We start from the raw sequence: 20,662 nt of genomic DNA, 5'->3' as shown, positions 1-20,662 counted from the left end.
TTTCATGTTTGCTTCATGTGATGGCTTCCTGGATTCAAATTAATAGTATTTGTTCTTTCTTTTTTCCACATCCATCTATTTAATTAATTTCATTTGTTGTGCTTCCATTTGTTTAATTTAATTTAATTGGTGAGCCCTACACCATTAGCTATGCATGCAGGTACCAATTGAAGTTGAGTTAAATGCTTGAAACTGCCACTTTTTTTTTCTTTTGGTCCATGTACATAAGGGAATGTAAAAAAACTGTTTATGCACCAATAGCTATGCATCTTTGTATGTAACAAAAATTGTAATGCACCTATAACCATGCATGTGTACACATGAATGTACTGTACAATGAACACTAATACACTCACTTTGTATTTTGAAACCAATCATGTCAATATGTAATTATGTGCATGTGTATGTTTTTTATTAATACAAATGTCACCTTTTTTGTTCAATGATGTGTGTAGCATAAACATGTTTGTACCAATAACCGCCCATGTGTATTGAGTATGTATTGTATTGGAGATCATGGTGATTTTTTTGGCATGTTTGTATGCAGGTATTGGGTTTTTTTTGAGGCAGTTAATGGAGTGTAAAGGTAACGGTTAATGTGGCGGCATTGCGTATACGAATGACAATTGACTTGTTTCCCCTACCTTGTGTTGTCCTCTTTCAACCTTATACTACATAAATTTAACACCAAAATTGACAAGACTAACATTTTTTATTGTTAAGAGTTGACTCGTGCATGAGTGTTAGGACATAGAGTCATTGATACTAGTAGAAGATGGGCGCTGTCTACGGTGCAACTTTAAGTTGCACCGTATTACAGTGAAGATAATATCGATTTACACTATTTAACACTGACTACAGGTGCATATAAGTTGCCTCGTAGCCAAAACTGTAGAAGATGTAGCATTTCCAAAATATAGCAGCATGCATATTAATGTGTGATACTATTCTGGGTGTGAACATTTTTGTGCATTACTTATCGATTGAAAGACTAGGTGTCGTAAATGAAAATTATTATATCATATATTTGATTTTGAGAAGGTGGATAGTTCTTAAAATGAAGTGCTGGACAAGGGTGGGTGTTAGATGTTAAGCTGGTGGTGCAGAGTCTTGTAACTCATATTTATGCTATATACCCTATCTATTGAATTTAAGCATATTTGGTGAAGAGGAGATAAATAAAAAGGAATAGAAGGCTATGTAAGAAGAAAGGTGTGATGTTGGGTAATTGTTTTGAAGTCAAGTAGGAGACCTTTGATGTCAAGTATGTTAAAAAAGTAAATGAGACTGTGCAACAAAAAAGTTCCTTTTCAAAAGTTCAAATAACAAAATCTAGTCTTAGATATCTAAACTGGAAATTTGCTATGATATCTAAATTGGAAATAGGAATGTCTGATATATTTATGATTCAATATTTTATGGATTAGAGGAGTTACAATCTCTGATTTAAACAATAAATTTGATATAATAGTTGATCTAGAAATGTAGAGCAATGTGTTTAGATGTGAGAATGTATTACAATCCGATCTAGTAAAAGAGGTCCTAAGATATTTGAAATCCTTTGTGAATCAAATGAATTGCAAATATTATCCAACTAATATAGTGATTTATTTGTGAATATGCACTTGATATGATTATGTTTGTCTCTCATTCTTAGTTATCTTGCTTATGCAACGATTTTTTTTTTATGACACTATTTGTGATTGCTTTGAGATGCCCATATTTTCATTATCTTGTCCTTTCATATAGTCGATATCTTTAATGGATATCTTTGTACTTTCATCATCGAACTTGGAGGTATTAATAAGGTGGTGTCTTCAATAATATTCATATCCTCAAGATTTGTTGTTTTCCATCTGTTGTTTTCAATTATATTCAGTTACTGCCAGATTGTGCTTTCCTGCCTTATGCTGCCACTTTTTATTATTATATATGTTGATATATAAGTCAACTATATGTTGGTACATAATTGTTGCCATTCTATTTTTATTAAGCCAAGAGGCATCTCAGAATGAAAGCAAATTTCAATGTAAAGATTTAAACTTAAAAAAAAAAAAATTGACCTTTGACTATCAGTTTGAATTAGCTTTGTTATTAAAATGGAGATGGATGATGGAATTGATTTTTTTTAGCCATATATATTAATATAAATTAATAATTCTAATTTGAAATGTGTGGTAGATGTAACAACTAAGATGGACTAAGTGACTTCCCTCTTAAATGTAACTAACTATAAGATTATTTTGCTTCATGGCTTCTCATCTTCTATAATGCAACTTTTACATTTCCATTCATATGGATATTTATTATAATATTAACAAAAATGAAGAGCCTCTCTTGATTACTAGTGGTTGAAAAAAGGGATTTTAGTAATCAGATTTTTGAATCATTTTTAAATAAGATTGGTTGTTTATTTCCCCATAAAATTTGCATGTTATAGGTTCAAATACAATACTCCTATCTCGAGCATATTTTAATTTATAAGTTGAGATGCATGTCCTTTTCTGTTATCAAAATACTCCATTAGGGTTATTGTTTTTTTTTTTTCATTGTGATGCATGTCAACATCTTGTACAAAGACAATGACTCACATGTCAAGATTATATAATACAACCCTATAGAGATTGCAATTGTTAATGGTTGTAAGTTTGCATATGGTTTCAATATTGACATTGATATTCCTTGATATGATCTATGCATTGTGTAGGTTTTGTGAATTGTGATTGGACAATTTTTGTCTCTTTCATGAGGAGGTTGTTGGTTGTAATCTGCCATGCTGACAGATTTTATTTTTAAATAAACTTGTTTAAAGTTTAAGAGTTCAATGTAATAGATATTATAACTAGATTCATAAGATATAAAAATGACAATGGAATTAAAAATATCAAATGTGAAGCCCAAGAAGAATCAATTAAGGTATAAACCAAACCAAAATAGGTGTTTAAGTGAGTATATGATTAAAGAAATTAACTAAAAATGAAAAGGTACATAGATATTCCGTAGGGTTAATCTAGGCTAATTGAATAAATCAGGCACAACTAATTTAGATTAAATAAATGATAAAGCTCATAAACAAATGTTATTTAGGAAATTAAATGCAAAGGGACATGCGTACTTAGTGTTTGGAACAACAATGGTGATTAAAAATTCTAAATCGTTGCAAAGCTCAAGCCACTTGCGCAAAAGAAAAAGACTATTCTTGGTATGTTTTCTATCTATAGTGTAAATCTAATCTTCACCCTTTAATGGGTCAATTACAAGTGATGGATTAATCACATTGAATAGATATAATCTATGATGTGTACTTCTAATCTAGCATGATGTTCACTTCTACTCTAAAATTTGGTGCAATCTTTACTCATTGATAACTGTCTAGGACACACGATAATTACAAATACATTGGGAAATCATCTGATTGCAAGGGCAATTTATCCTAGGTTTGACCTTTTCGATTGAACCAACTTTACAACCATCATAAATATGGACATATAGATAGAAAGTGCACAAGTTAACTAATTGTAGATTATTATGCAAGACATTGATTCTTTTGGAAGCTCCAAATAGAAATATTCAAAAGAGTGCTTGTAAACGTTACTGAAAATTAGATGACGGTTTCAGGTGTTTACTATTCAAACAAATGACTAAATACCATGATATAACTAATTATCACATTAAAATGTACATCGAGATATAATTATCTATTGATAAGTAGGAGATAATTTCCACAACAAGTCCAATTGTGATGTGAATATCAAGATTTAACTATGTGATTTTTTGAGTCAAACTCATTGACCCATATTTCATGAGTAGTGATTTAACATGAATCCATCTCTCATGAGAATAAATGGAACACTTAACACTCATTGGATCTAGGTGATGCTCACAGAGGTGAAGCACTGAGACTTCTCGGGAGGTCACCCATCCCAGTACTACTCCAGCCTTAGCGTGCTTAACTACAGAGTTTCCTCCATAATTAAACCCAAAGCTTGCAACCTCATTTGCAAAACCTTCACAAGTGTTGTGCTTTATGAACATTCATTAGAAAGCCCCTTAAGCTCATCAATTGATAAGTAGGAGATAATTTCCACAGCAAGTCAAATTGTGATGTGAATATCAGGATTTAACTGTGTGATTTTTTGAGTCAAACTCATGACTACTCATGAAATATGGGTCAATGAGTTTGACTAGAAAAATCACACAGTTAAATCCTGATATTCACATCACAATTTGACTTGCTGTGGAAATTATCTCCTACTTATCAATTGATGAGCTTAAGGGGCTTTCTAATGAATGGTTCATAAGGCACAACACTTGGTGAAGGTTTTGCAAATGAGGTTGCAAGCTTTGGGTTTAATTATGGAGGAAACTCTGTAGTTAAGCGCGCTCAAGCTGGAGTAGTACTGGGATGGGTGACCTCCCAGGAAGTCCCGGTGCTTCACCTCTGTGAGCATCACCTAGATCCAATGAGTGTTAAGTGTTCCATTTATTCTCATGAGAGATGGATTCATGTTGAATCACTACTCATGAAATATAGGTCAATGAGTTTGACTCAAAAAATCACACAGTTAAATCCTGATATTCACATCACAATTTGACTTGCTGTGGAAATTATCTCCTACTTAGCAATTGATGAGCTTAAGGGGCTTTCTAATGAATGGTTCATAAGGCACAACACTTGGTGAAGGTTTTGCAAATAAGGTTGCAAGCTTTGAGTTTAATTATGGAGGAAACTTTGTAGTTAAGCGTGCTCAGGTTGGAGTAGTACTGGGATGGGTGACCTCCCGGGAAGTCCCGATGCATCACCTCTGTGAGCATCACCTAGATCTAATGAGTGTTAAGTGTTCCATTTATTCTCATGAGAGATGGATTCATGTTGAATCACTACTCATGAAATATGGGTCAATGAGTTTGACTCAAAAAATCACACAATTAAATCCTGATATTCACATCACAATTTGACTTACTGTGGAAATTATCTCCTACTTATCAATTGATGAGCTTAAGGGGCTTTCTAATGAATGGTTCATAAGGCACAACACTTGGTGAAGGTTTTGCAAATGAGGTTGCAAGCTTTGGGTTTAATTATGGAGGAAACTCTGTAGTTAAGCGCGTTCACGCTGGAGTAGTACTGGGATGGGTGACCTCCCAGGAAGTCTCAGTGCATCACCTCTGTGAGCATCACCTAGATCCAATGAGTGTTAAGTGTTCCATTTATTCTCATGAGAGATGGATTCATGTTGAATCACTACTCATGAAATATGGGTCAATGAGTTTGACTAAAAAAATCACACAGTTAAATCCTGATATTCACATCACAATTTGACTTGCTATGGAAATTATCTCCTACTTATTAATTAATGAGCTTAAGGGGCTTTCTAATGAATGGTTCATAAGGCACAACACTAGGTGAAGGTTTTGCAAATGAGGTTGCAAGCTTTGGGTTTAATTATGGAGGAAACTTTGTAGTTAAGCGCACTCAGGCTGGAGTAGTACTAGGATGAGTGACCTCCCGGGAAGTCCCGGTGCTTCACCTTTGTGAGCATCACTTAGATCCAATGAGTGTTAAGTGTTCCATTTATTCTCATGAGAGATGGATTCATGTCGAATCACTACTCATGAAATATGGGTCAATAAGTTTGACTCAAAAAATCACATAGTTAAATCCTGATATTCACATCATAATTATCTATGTTAAGGCACCATGGGTAGTGGAAAAGGGCAGAGTCAGCAATTTGATTTTCGCAAATATAACTTTTGGGTCAATTTGCACCTTGAAAGATTGCTACGACATGGCATGAAAATAAGGAGGCAAGGAACATCATATCTTAAGATTAAGAATGGATGCATGGGATTTTGGGCTAATAAATGATGCAACCATGTGGGAAGAGCTATAGATGGGATAGGCATAGTGAAAATGCATAAAAATGGAAGTAGACGAGGGTGGATGAGGATCAAAGGAGCCAAACTTGGTGTAAAAAGGTGCGACATAAATTGTATTAAGGCATTTTGTCAAAATGGGCCCAAGGCTACATTGACGTGTGTGAATTTCACCATTAAAAGAGATATATGAATGCCATACAATTTCCATTTTCAGTCCATATTGTTATGAAATTATACTAATTTGATACAATATTCATCATTGTTCTTTAAAATATTTGTAGACTCAGAAGAGCAAATTTTCATTTAAACTTATAAGAAACTATTTTAACGTCCTTAGAAACTTAAATGGCTATTAAAATAGCTATCACATTATGTGATTTATATGATTCAATCATGATTTTAATTTTAATTTTGCATTAGTTTCAAATTATTTAACTCAATTTAATATGAAAAAATTAGAATAAATATTACAATTTCCTAATAAATAAAGATAACTGGTTTTAAGGAAAAAAAACAAACAATAAGGAAAGGAGAAGATTAGGCTATGAGATTGATGCACAGAGTCTCTGTAATTTTGTGCCTAGCTAATTATTTTGTGACATGAAAAGTTTTCACATCTTTCGGCAAAAACTTAAATAGAAGTTAAATAAATAAACCCATGCAAAGAAGTCTGCAAGTAATAAATTTATCCAGACAACAATATAACTAGTGAGAACATGTGTTTGAAGAATATCTGACCACATTATTGCAGTGAGATTGTTAATAAAAACCCATAAAAAGGTCCATTTCATTTATTACCATGTTGATTAATTTGTGACATAGAAGATTGCCCATTCTAGATTGATGCACTTTCACACCTAAAGCAATAAACACTATAGAGTTTTTCTTATAACTAGAAAGCTAGAATATGTCCACACAAACAAAAATATCAATGAAACGGTATAATTGTCAATACTGTATCTTGGAAACAAGATCTTGTAATCTATCATCCTGTTTTGTCATCCATGCTTGCATTCTTGGCTCTACCAGGGTATTATTCATCAAAATCTGTAATCTTCTTTAAAAGAAATCAGCAACTGCAGTAAAAAGGTGGTAATATCAGTCCATCTACATGGTAATCTGAAATGAAGCTCGAGCTATAGGTTCTCTAGTACTACCCCACAAGTAATAATATGCTTTATTCCAAACCACGGGCAGATTATGAATATTCAAGATCAATGAAATGAATTTTGAATATCAAGCATTTGTAACCATTGCAGGTATCATATATCAACCTCAGTCCAGTAAAATAACATCATCTTTATAGTTGTATTCCACACATTTCAGCAACATGGAAGTCTTCTCCTTTTTTGCCAACGTGGCTTTTGGTTGAGGTATGAAGTTGAAGCTTACTGCACAGAACCATCTGTCCATCTTCTCTTGATTTCAGATTTGGAACGAACCTCAAGTAGTTTCCCTTCATCACTATACTCCCTCTCCATCACAAGGTTTGTGCCATCATTAGAATACCATCCAACACCAATGGTCAACATGCCATCTTCCTTTGTGTCAACATAAGCTGTAATGCCACCAGGCAACCACAGAACCGTGACATCCTGCAAATCTAAGGCATCAGCATCAACAAAATGCACAGGAAATTCAGGAAGACTCCTCCTCTTCAAAGTTTCCATACACAAGTACACATATGAAGGTCTCACTTCAGATGTTCCTTCTTCCAAATCATCTAGGATAGCAGTAGCACTTATTTCAAACACCTTCCATAACCCCACAAGCTCTGTGGGTGAAATCCTTTTCTCATTTGAAATGGGATCTAATGAGCTTTCCTCTGTTTCACTGCCAGAAAATGATATATGAGAGAAGAAATCATGTGAATTACATAAAAAAGCCACATTTTCGAGTTTGATTATGAGACTTGTAGACCAAGCAAGAAAGGTTAAATTGAATTAACCAGTAAACCTCACCGTGCATTTTAATCCAATATAATTTTGGCTAAGGTTTAACTTCTCTTGGGGAATTCCAATTTTGATCTATATCATGTAATTGCTCCTATGATGTCTTTCTCTAAGTTCCAGGGAGAGGGGACGTGGGGACATATTTTAAGGAATGGCAAAATTTTTTTTTAAAATTTTGAGGACAGACAGGAATTAAAATAACTTGAACTAAAAGTAGCTGATATTTTGGAAGACAAATACAACATGATGAAAGTGCAATGACAATCCTCCCCCTTTATCTTTTTAGGGGCTTTTGGGTAATTTTCTCTTAAAAAATTACCTTTTTATATTTTTATGCACCAAATGAAGCAGGATCTCCAGTCTTGAAAAATTATGAAAAATGGAGCATCTCCTCAAAGTCCACAAGTTCCCAGTGTGTCCAAGATGTCATGTGGACCTCCAAGGTCACATCTTTGCAGAACTCTATTTATATATCTGTTGCTTAAAAGTATAACTATGTTTTCTCATCTATACTGCCATGTTACAGTTGATGGAGCAATCCCATAACTAGGCTTGTTTCACTACCACTTTCATAATATTTGTAGAAATGCATCTTGTTAGCCAATCCATTTTGGTTTTGGTATTGTTAGAACATTATTCAGACTAGAATATAATAAATTTTTTAAGAGAGAAGTAACTAGATAAATGCATCTATCCTATAATTTCCTCTGCATTTCTGAATCAAGACATGCACCTTGCTAATTCTGAGTGGCTTGGCCCCATCCACTCTTCCTCATAAACAGCTAGTCTTAACACGTCTATTTCAGCACCTCCTTCCTTCAAGGCAATAGTGTGCACAAGACGCAATCTTTTGTGGCATCCTCTGACCAGACACTGATCGAGAAAGAATAGATTATGTGAAAGTAAATATTTGATGCAGACAACAATTTTAGAAAACTGTCACAGTACGATAATATGAAATTTGAAAATCATATAAGTTCTGTATCTAAATTTTGCTAGTCTACAATAAGATATTTGAATAATCTTGAATCTAAAGCTTTACATATACCTTGAGGCTAGGATGCAATATTTAGATGCATGAAATACGTATTTTCATTTTCTACTTGAAATAGTATCTTATAATGAATTAATCTACATAATAAACAGATTCCCCAAATACAAACAGCATAAATTGTTCAAAATACCTTGCATTTAAAGAAAGCCATACACAAAATTTACTATCACGTTAAAGGCTGAATATGGGGAAGTTCGAAAAAAACAAGGTTATTCAACAATGTCTTGGATATATTTCTAAGAAAGATGTTTACCTGCTCAATCTTGTATGTTGGAGAAATATAGTACTTCGAGTCATCTGCTGATCCTTTCACATCCAACACTAAAGGGCCTCTAGAGTAGGAACCATCCTGTCACAAAAAATGAACAGTAAATACTAATTATATAAAATTTAATTTCAAATAAGTTTTATGTAGAAATTCATAATCATGCAAGTAAATTAGCTTTGTCACTTTTTGAATCTAGATGTTATAAGGTACAAGAGAAGCCTCTGATTCTTGTAGGTTACCACATCTAAACTCACATTAGAAGACTTTGGTATTATTGTTGTCATGGTGATAATGTCAACAGATGCAGATTGTAGTAAATAATGTGAGAGATAATCGAATGGTTGTACGCATAATGCTAGAGAAAATTTGAATGAATGAAACCAGATTCTTAAGTTTATAAACATCATTCTCTTTTATAGTAGTTAGGATCAGCTCAGAATGCTATATGACAGTTGGGCAGCCATTAAGCCATTCCTTTTTCCACTTCTATAAAAATTGTGGCACCGGTCAATTGTTAGTGATATGTCATTGATGGCAGTTTTAGGCAGCATCTAGAACTGCTTTTAAAGATTGTATCGGAGACTTTTAAGGAGGAACATGTTTTGGCTTGTATTGAACCTCTTTTCTGTCGCTGTATGGTGGTCTGAGTAGTTAACTACGAGAAGACATAAATTTCCACCAGGATCAGGCACTGTATTATATTCAAAATTCTAATCCTTAGTATTAAACAATTTGACAATTGATCATATATAATCTGCACTTGAGGTGGTACCCGCTTTCTTGTGCATTGTCCATGAGTTTTTACATCTGAGGCAATTCCACAAGTTAGTTGTCAAGCAGTTTTTATCCTAACGTGAGAGCAAATTTTATATATCCACTTGTTTGAATTGATCCAAAGTTGGAAAGAATAGTGACCAATTTATGTCAAACCCTAGGGTGCGTGTGGATTTACTGTTCTGTATAATTTCTTTTAATTTATTGGAAACCAATCATCAATATATTACTTCGGCTCCTAGGATATGACTAGATTTGTCATTGTTTTTTAAGAAAGATTTGTCATTGTTTTTTAAGAAAGATTAGGATTTTTCAAGATCTATGATGAGAGAGGAGTTACCCTCATTAATAATCTTCAACTCTTAAAGCTTCCATAAGCTTGAGATCCCATATGGCTGACAAAATATCAACTCACATCAGTTGGGTTCTCTTGAATGGACAAATATAGATGTATAAACCCAGCTCTTCCAAATCAGACACGGATACTGAATGAAAATTAAAACACCAACTTAATAGGGAGTCCCAGCTAGACTATACAATAAGGCTGAGTTTTGGAGTTGTGCTAAACCCGCCATACCAATCTGACATGCAGCTCTATCCTCTTTCTCTCTTTTTCTGGTCACAAGTGGTCCAAATGGTATGCAAGGAATGTTTCACAGATTGATTTTCTAGTCAAGTATTCTATGATTCATCTCCTATCTAGTCCCTAAGTGTTGAGCAAATAAATTGAGGATCATAGAAGCTTAGGGAAGATAGAATGCTGTATGCTCACTTCCAAATGATTAAATATCTGGTTAATGTTATGAATGCTTGCTATTTTTCTACAAAACATATGTATACTTGCCAAATTTGTTTGGCATAGCAACAACAATGGTGCATAGTTAGCATGTTTTTAAGAACTTTGCCATCCTTCCCTTTGAAGGATATATTCAGTGAGTACTTCCCACACACTAACAGCTCAAATTTAAGGCTTCTAAAGGCGCCATAACAAAGAAAACTGTATGAAGACGGCAAGGTGTGAAGGTTGTTCCTTAGCAAGTTAGCAGCCACGCAGTTGCTCTAGAAATTGTTTTGCTAGAAAAGTTGTTTCACAATAATCTTGTTATTGCCGCAGAAGCTATTCCTCAAGTCTTACTAATTCTAAGAAAATCATTTAAGAGTAGTCTTGTCCTTGCTGCAGAATTTGTTCACAGTAATCTTCTTATTGTTGCAAAAGTTGATCTGCAGAAGTTTTTAAGTACTACAAAAGTTGTTCAATAGAAACAACAGAGTGGCTACTAAAAATTATTCTGTAGCTGTAACAGATTTATTATCAGACTCACAAAGACTCACTAGACTTGTTGAGTCTAAGGCAAGCCACCCTTCCAAGTCTAGGAAACTCAACGGATGAATCTTGCTACACTTGTCTTGGACTCATCAGACTTGCCAAGTCTAGGAAAGTCCTGAGCCAAAGACTCAATGGCATGGCTGTAGGAAAATAGTTTTTTAGAAAAAAAACAAAAATGTAGCAAGTTGATTTTTAATGACATGATTTCCTCCTCTTCCCTATATTAATGTCCATTTCATTTTCAAGCAAAAGGGGGAAAAAAGACAGTTTTGAGCCAATATTAAGTTACAATGTAGGGAGAACAGGAAGAAGATTGAGCAAAAATAGGTCTGTAACTACTTTTGGTGTATCTAGACTTAGAAGTGTCTACAAAGGATTGGGAAGAGTTCGTTATTGATCTCAAGCACGATTTAAGAGGTAAATATGCTTTTTGAAAGGTTTCTCTTTCTTTTCTTTTGTTGACAATAAATTCATTCTTCTTATACATTGTAAAATTCCTGCCTTCTAATAGTATTTCTGAGTGTAAATTCTAAGAATTATACCAAACACACTTATGAATTCGGAATGCATATCTCGTTAATCATTCCAATTGCCACTGTAGATTCTAAATATTGATCTAATTTTTCAGTTGAATTGTGAATACGCATGTACAAAATACTGAAAAATATTATAATTCAGAGAAGTACACCTGGGGTTTATATATCGGAAAATATTACTATTATTTCTTCACAAATAATTATAGGATAAAAGGGTGCTGTAGCATTGCATCTGTTACTTATAACACGTTAGCCACAAATGATCAGTCTTTAGCCATGCTTGATCGAGTAGGTCTAATTGCTGTCCATGATGGCTATGATCTACTGCAGACAATGGTTGACCCGCCTGTATATGGAAATTCAAACAAACGCCTGTTCAAGAATTCTCAGTCAATTGCTTCTGACTTCCGCTACAAAAACAATAATATTTTGGATCTCTTCCGATGGTAGTGTTTTCTTCTTTTCTGACAATTGACTGGATGCCCATATAGATGGACGTCAGTTCAGACAAATGAATCTTGACTTCTACTCTTGATACCAATGATCATCCACAGGATACATATAACAACTTGCCATGAATCAGTAGAAATATTAATGGATGCTCCACACTAATTCTCCACTTGGTTAGAATCCACGATTACTGACAAAAGGAAAACTTCTTGTAGTATTCGATGCTCAAACTATTCAATTTGTATACATTTCCTGTCTCCACTAGGCCAGAGATATCGTAATTCTCTGACAAAACAAAATCAAGTTTTAACTTCTCTATTTGCAAATTGGAAATCCTTTTCAACCAAGCCTGTTCTGGAAAATGCCTATGACACCTTATTTGAATTGGAGAAATAGGGTGATAATCTCCTGAACTTCCAGAACCGATAATTGAAAGGTTTAATAGATCCAATAACAATTAATCAAATCAAATTCTTAATGAAATGTTATTTCAAGCTTTAATTATTAATTAAGTTATATTAGTTCAAAATTGTGAAACATGAAACTAGTATAAAATAATTAATATATTATATTTTATTTATCTATCTTTATAAGATAGCTTTGGAGGGTCATTACAAATCTCCCCTCCCTCTTGTTACTTGCCCACAAGCAACTGCAAGTGTAAATGCTGGAGCAGTTGTGTGTAACAAACAGATTTTCATAACAAAATAAAGGTGATCTAGAAAGAGTTCTCCTTAACTATTTATTGAACAAAATATATTGAATTACTTTTCATGAAACATTAACTGCTTTTAACTACCAATGATTAACTGAGATAACAAAACTCAACTAAAATAACTATAACAATGATCAACTGTAATAACTGTAATAATGATTAACTGAAATAACTACGATAACGTTTAATTGAAATAACTGTAATAATTGATATAACAGAAATAACGATTTACTATCTTTCCATGCATATAAGTAAAGTAAATGCATAACATGAAAAAGAAGGAAGAACATACAAGAAGTATCCGATGAGTCTTTAATTGGTTGTGCAAGCCTTGATTTTCGGTATGAGGAGAAGCATTGGGTTAGGCTTAACCTCCCAACCTCGGGCCATATTTATCCCCACACAATCTATTGAATAGAAAGGCCCTCCCTACCCCGAGATTAGGCATGGGATACTTTTAGTCTAGCCCCCTGAGCATTTTGGTGTTTAGAATGTCTGCACAGTTATGGACGGACATGTCTGAATAACTGGCTCTACTGACATCAAGTGATCATAGATGGCAAACATGCCTTGAATGGCCTTGGCCAAAGTTTTTTGATGGGTTCAATGACCTGATCACCACCGCTCAACTTGACAACAGGGGAACAACAGTATGAACAAACATGAGCTATTAAATGAAATTAATTTAGATTTGTTATGACATGTCTGACTTTTATTTTCATGTTATTGCAAATTCCATCTCACCTCTTCACCTTTTCCATGGCTATATAGCCGGTGAGTCCCAGGTGCTCGAATCTCAGAGCAATCGACTCTGTTTGTTGATCCTCAACTGATATATGAATATTATATATTTCCAGCGTATCACAATCTGTGAACTGAGAAATGTAATCTTTAAGACTTGCAAAATAAATATCATTGATTCTGACTTTCAGTGGCATAAATAAAATATGATATCAAGTCATGGATACTTGGCTTTTATTCCCCATAAATAGTTCTATCCTAGGGAGGGTCTAGTCGATGATATTTAAGCAAAGATGATTTGTGTCATAATCTGGAATACAATCTTACTGCTATAATATTCAGAATGCAGTAATATCTGATAAGAAAACATATTGCAATGCTTGGGATATGGACAATTGTAATATTCCCCTCTAGTATTGAGATAATTACGTAATCAATTAAAAAATAAAATGATATCTCGAATATCTGTAATTAATTATTTTATAAATAGATACAACTATATCATATATAAATAATATGATTATATAAACTCTAAACATTGATTAAATGAATATTAAAGGAAAATATAAATTAAATAACCAAATAAATTATACCCATGCTATAAATGAGTATAACTAATAATAAAATAAGATTTAATAAAAAATATCCATATCAACATTTGCAAAGGGACGCATATATTTTGCGGCCCTTAAAAGGTTGGGGTATAAAATAAGCCAAACAATAATGTTGGGGAGGCATAGAAAATAATATATGAAAATGTATATTCACAAAGGGAAAAATGCACTAAATTGACGCATCTTTACTCCAACTGATTTATTTATGGAGAAAGCACGAGTTGAAAAGTATGATCATTCGCTTATTAATTCCCATTTCCTTGGAAAAGAATAGAAAAGTATATAATTAGGGAGAGGGGTGAACAAATAAATAGTAAAGACCAACTCAAAATAGAAAGGCCGAAATTTTAGGGGATAAGGTCAATGACATCTTGGGATGTGTAGAGAATTTGTAAATGGACAAGAAAATTAAGAGGTATAACCTAATATTAAGGGGTGGTCACCAAAGGACATTGAACTTTACATTGGTTAAAGACAATGATGAAAGGATGTGGACCTTCAAAAGGGTCATAATTATGAATAGTTGTGACTCTTCAAAAATGTTGTAATTATAAAATATTGAGACATTTCCAAAGGATTTTAATTATGAAGTGTTGTGACTTTTTGAAAGGATTATAACCATGAATTGTTGTGACTTTTCAAAGGATTTGTATTATGAAAGGTTGTGACTCTTGGAAAAGAAGAAACAAAAGGTATATTTTATACTTTCCTTATAATTAGAAAATGAAGAATTTTAGAAAGAAAATATAGAGTTGAGATAATCTAGGACTAATTCATTGAAGGGCCAACTAATGATATAGCCACATGGACCAAGCAAAGAGGAAGATAAGAAAGGTATGTTTATGGGTTGTATTTGTTTAATTATGTTTATATATATATATATATATATATATATATATATATATATATATATATATATATATATATATATATAACGTTGTAATTTTAAATGGATAACACACATGGCTTAATGGTTAATGTTTTAAGATCAAGAGAGTCACTTTTTAGGGAAGAGAGTGATCTTAATATGGTTAATAGCTTAACATCAAGAGAGTCCCTTTGGGAAGAGAGTGATCGTAATGTGGTTAATAGCTTAAGATCAAGAGAGTCCCTTTGGGAAGAGAGTGATCTTAATATGGTTATAAGGCCGGAATATTGCGTAGATGTTAACCTATGCATATGTGTCAAGGGCCTTGGATAGAGAATGTCTCTTCTAGAAAGGACTTTAACGGGAGCACTTCATAGAAGATGAAGAAGTAACCAAGGATCCTCAAGAGGGTTATTGATGCCGATGTGGAGATGTCTTTGAGGTTGGGTTAGGATAGAGGGTAGAATAGTGAAATATATTTTATTATTGTATAAATTCTAACATTGGTTTTGTAGGTATTATTGTCCTTGCTAGTGGGGACATTACAACAACCACATAACCTGGTAAGATCTGGAAATAAAATGGAGTTTTGTTGGACGCTAATAATCAGCTCTTCCACGGAATAAATCTTCAAGCACAAACTCAATGTGATTATTAATCATGTATTCACTAGAATATCAAATAAAAAGGCAAAACACTACAAAGAAAAATGCAATATTTATCGGGTGATGTATTGCAGGATATTGTGTGACATATGCAAAGTATCGGATGATATGAAAAGAAATCAGGTGATAGATTTGAAGGTTATAAATCAAGATTAATTATAATATATATCTATCTACTTGCACGTAGATGTACTTATGAGGTGGCATCATATTATTTATTAAAATAATATTATGGTGTCACTTTTATTCCTATCGCTATGTGCACGTACATAGGTATACATTATAATGATGTGGTGGAAAAATCAATCAAAAACCATTTGAGGTACGTAATATTTTTAATTAAAATAATTAATGTTTTAAATGTTTATTTAATAGCTCATGCAGGTCCATCGATTGTATCCTGATGTTCAAGTCGCTAGGTCCTAACCAAGGCAATTAAAGGTCATACATGTCAACCTAATAATTGGACTATGCTAGTATCCCATTCCGTTGATCTCGTTTAGCAATGCTTCTCCCCTTCATCTTCTCCTACAATCACCCGTGCAATATTTCCACGATAATAACAAGTTCCATAATAATTCCATAATAACATTTAAGATAGATAAAGAATTTAATTATTAACCATAATTCCAAAATGCAACAATTGCTAAACATCACATGACACATAATGGATAACGAACATCTTCATTAAACAGTTAACATAATGAATAAAATAGATATATTTAACAACCCTCTTCAAATGATTATGAAAGAAAATCCATTCAATCTAATGGCTATAAATAAATTTAAAAATTAGGTCAAAATTTGGGATGTAACACTATACGCCTTCCCATGCAGCATCATCCATTGGCAAATTCCTCCATTGGATCAAATATTCCTCGATGGACCAATTACACAAATGTCTTTCATGAATAGCCAAAAATTTGTTGGGAATGGTTTCCAATTTACCCTCTGAATCCAAGGGTGGTAAGTCTTCTGAAATTTTTACTTGTTTGCCCCAGGCCTTTTTGAGGCACGAAACGTGAAAGACATTATGTATGTGATTGTCTTTTGTATATTCAGTTCATACGTGCCTGCCCCAAATTTTCTAACAATTTGATAAGGTCTATAGAAGTGAGGCTTCAACTTCTCAGCACCACTGCGTTTGAGAGAAGACTGCCGATAGGGTTGTAATCTGAGGTTTACTAAATCACCTTCCTCAAAACTGCGTCTTGTACGCTTCTTGTCAGCATAAGTTTTTTGTTGATTCTGTGCAGTTTGTAAGTTTTCCTTAAGTGCCTTTAAAATGTCTTGACAAATGTGAAGCTAATCTTGAGATTTGGGTACATTACTATGAGCAAAAGCAGGGCCAAGAAATGATAGAGCATCGTATCCATATAGGGCCTTGAATGGAGTCATACCAATGGACATATGATATGTCGTGTTGTAGCAATATTCTCCCAAATGTAACCATCAATCCAAGCTTTTTGGTGTCTAACAACATAATTGCGAAGATAACCTTCAATCCATTTGTTCACAATTTCTATCCGACCATCTGTTTGTGGATGGTAACTGGTGCTGTATTTAATTCTATTCCTATTAACCTTAATAATTCCTCCCAGAAGATGCTCAGAAATTGACTATCCCTATCACTTATTAAATTCTTTGGTAAACCATGTAATTGGAAAATCTCCTTAAAAAAGAGTTCTGCAATCTGGACAACTATGAATTCTATAGTGATTGCAAAGAAATGGGCAAATTTTATTAGTCTATCAACCACAACAAAAATATAGTCTTTACCTTGTGTCTGAGGTAAACCAGTAATGGAATCCATGGAGATGCTTTCCCACTTCTGTTCAAGAATGGGCAATGGCTGGAGTAATCTTGTTGGATATGAATGCTTCGCTTTATTCTGTTGACAGGTAATGCATTCCTTCACATAATTTAATACATTGTTCTTAAGCCCTTTCTAAGTGAACCATTCACAAATTTGCCTGTAAGTCTTAAAATATCCTGGATGCCTTGCCAAAGGTAAATCATGAATTGCCTACATAATGCGCAATTTCAATTTGGAGCTAGGTACAAGAAAGATTCTATCCTTATAATAAATAATATCATTCACAATCTTATATCTATCATCCTCTACATTCCCATCCACCAAAACACATGCAAAAGTGTTCTTAGCATATTCTACTAATAATAGAGATTTCCAATCAGTTGTCATCCCTGAGATAGCATTTATTTCAGGTCTCCTAAATAAGACATCAACAACCACATTGTTCTTCCCTTTAACATATTCAATTTTGAAATCATAGGCTTGGATCTTACTAATCCACTTCTCCTACCTGTCATTCAAATCTTTTTGGCTCAAAAAACATTTTAAACGGTTATGATCAGTTCTAACCACAAATCTACTTCCCACTTAATGCTGTCGAAATTTAGGCAATGCATGCAATATTGTTAGCATTTCTTTATCATATATTGAATACAATCTTTCAGCACTATTGAGCTTCCTACTTTCATAAGCTATAGGATGTTTATTTTTGCATTAAAATTGCTCCTATCCCTTCACCCGAAGCATCACATTTTAATACAAAAGGCTGATTGAAGTCTGGAAGTGCAATAACTGGACAAGAACTCATTGTCTCTTTGAGTTTATCAAATACCCCTTGTGCTGCTTCTGTCCACCTGAATGCTCCCTTTTTGGTAAGATCTATCAATGGTGCACTAAGCTATGAAAAACCTCTAACAAATCTCCTGTAATAACTACATAAACCAAAGAAATCTCTTATATCTGAAAGACTCCATGGAGGTGACCAATCCAAAATCACTCTAATCTTCTCCTGATGTACCTGCACACTTTGGCATTGATCATGTGACCCAAATATAAAATTTCTATCATACCAAATTCACAAATAGATGCTTTTGCATAAAGGGATTGTGATTCCATTATACCCAAAATCTCATCAATATGACACAAATGTTCCTCCCAAGTCTTGTTGTAAATCAGTATATCATCAAAGAAAACTAGCAAAAATTTCCTCAGCTGTTTATTAAAAATATGATCCATACAAGACTGGAATGTTGTTGGGGCATTTATTAGTCCTAACAACATGACTAAAAATTCATAGCGACAGTGGAAAGCAGTTTTATGAATATCATATTCCTTTAGTTTTATCTGATGGTATTTAGATCTTAAATCAATTTTAGAGAAATATACAACATCATGTAGTTCATCTAAAAATTCATCAATGTTGGGGATCAAATACTTGTTTTTTTCAATCTTTTTATTGAGGGCACGATAATCTATACACATGCATAGAGTACCATCTTTCTTTTTGACCAACACTATTGATTAAGCGAATGGACTCAAACTAAGTCTGATATGCCCCATATCCAACAACTCCTTATAAGCTTTTTCTATTTCATCTCTAAATGCTTTTGGATATTTGTATGGAGTAGTGATTGCTGGGTGGATATTTTGTAACCGACAATTTTGGGTAAAATCCAGTTGCAAAATAGGTAGACCGGCCATAGTGTGTGAGAGTCTCTCCTACCTTAAAGGGAAGGCTCTCCCTTCTCACCATTCAATGGATCAACTCAAGGTAAGCAAGAAGTTGAGAGATTTTAAAGGGTATTACCAATGTTCTTTCTTCTTAGCTTTCAAAAAAGAATCCACTTACCCGCAGAGCGAGTAATGAGCAAGATGAAATCTTAAACTACACTTCTATCTAGAGTTGTAAACGATGATATCGATAAACTAACACTAACTTAAAGGCTAGCTCAAAGCATACCAGTTTGGCTCTAACTCCGATCTTAATCTACGCTATAAGAATAACCTTTACTATTGGGGCACAAAGACTTCCAAAAGTAAATAATCTAACTATTTTGTGAATTAAGAAAGACATACAAGCTACAGTCAAAGCTCTTAGTCTATATATCTCCACAACCACTCCAAGTCAAAGCTTTGGCTCAGATTGCTTCCTAACTCTTTATACTCAATTATCAAGAATGCAAAAACACATGAATCAAAAATAACAAATGCAATCACAGTCAAAACTGCCAACTTGCACAAGTTACAATTGCACTCAATCAGAGTTCAGCTTCAATTATTTCTTTGTATTCACTTTTCTTTCAAAATAACACTAAAGAATCAAAGTTATGCTTGCACAATTTCTCTAAAGCTCTCTTGCATACAGTAAAAGATGATTTTACAATAAGGGGGGCACTCCATATATAGGCAAAGGAGTTGAAAAAAAGGAGGAAAAAGTGGGAGCAACTCAACCAACTTTGACCCGGTCTAACTAACAAGAGAAATTAGTGGATTACATGTCATTACACATGTAAATTGTATTACATGTAACTACACATTTTCATTTAATACATCCTCTTCAATCTACAAACATGAAAAAGAAAACAAATAACAATCTTTAAGATTGTTCTTTAGTGCCTTCAATTTGAAGATGACATTACACACTGTAGGAAGATTTGAAATCTCCATTGTCTTTGATATAGCTTCTATTCTCACTATATCAGCATATTCTGATTTTATAACCTTGGAATTTGCTGAGAGAGAATCTTGCAAGTGCTTTGCTAAGGATTTGTACAAAGAAAACTTGTTCATTGTATGAGAACCAAAATCTTCGGAATCTAAATCAGCATTGACCCTGATTCTATATTTCGAAGTCACCTCGTCAATTGCAACCAAGTTATCATGTTCATTAAGAACTTGACATCCCATTTGTTCCAAGTCGCACATAATTCCAGTCTCTATTGCTTGACAATTTGATCAGACTGCTTGCAACTTTGTTACAAGTTTTCTTAATGTTTCTTCTTTAT

The 20,662-nt window shown here is 33.6% G+C and overlaps 1 protein-coding gene across 1 annotated transcript in view; it reads right to left on the bottom strand.

Moving 5' to 3' along the window:
- Window positions 1–6,738: 6,738 nt before the first annotated feature.
- LOC149532528 (dihydroorotate dehydrogenase (DUF3598)) overlaps window positions 6,739–20,662 on the bottom strand; it is a 147,153-nt gene continuing 133,229 nt past the window's right edge. The window contains exons 3-5 of the mRNA XM_089804304.1: window positions 9,140–9,235; window positions 8,566–8,705; window positions 6,739–7,713 (exon numbers count right to left, since the gene is read on the bottom strand). Of these exons, the coding sequence (XP_089660430.1) occupies window positions 7,269–7,713; window positions 8,566–8,705; window positions 9,140–9,235 (681 nt within the window). The 3' untranslated portion in view covers window positions 6,739–7,268. The remainder of the gene's footprint in view (window positions 7,714–8,565; window positions 8,706–9,139; window positions 9,236–20,662) is intronic.

This window comes from Cupressus sempervirens, chromosome 10 (assembly GCF_028749045.1).
Source record: "Cupressus sempervirens isolate cs-2001-9-10 chromosome 10, ASM2874904v1, whole genome shotgun sequence".
In the NCBI taxonomy this organism is placed as follows: domain Eukaryota; kingdom Viridiplantae; phylum Streptophyta; class Pinopsida; order Cupressales; family Cupressaceae; genus Cupressus; species Cupressus sempervirens.
The sequence above is the reverse complement of the archived record's forward strand: the minus strand, read 5'-3'. Positions and strand labels throughout refer to the sequence as shown.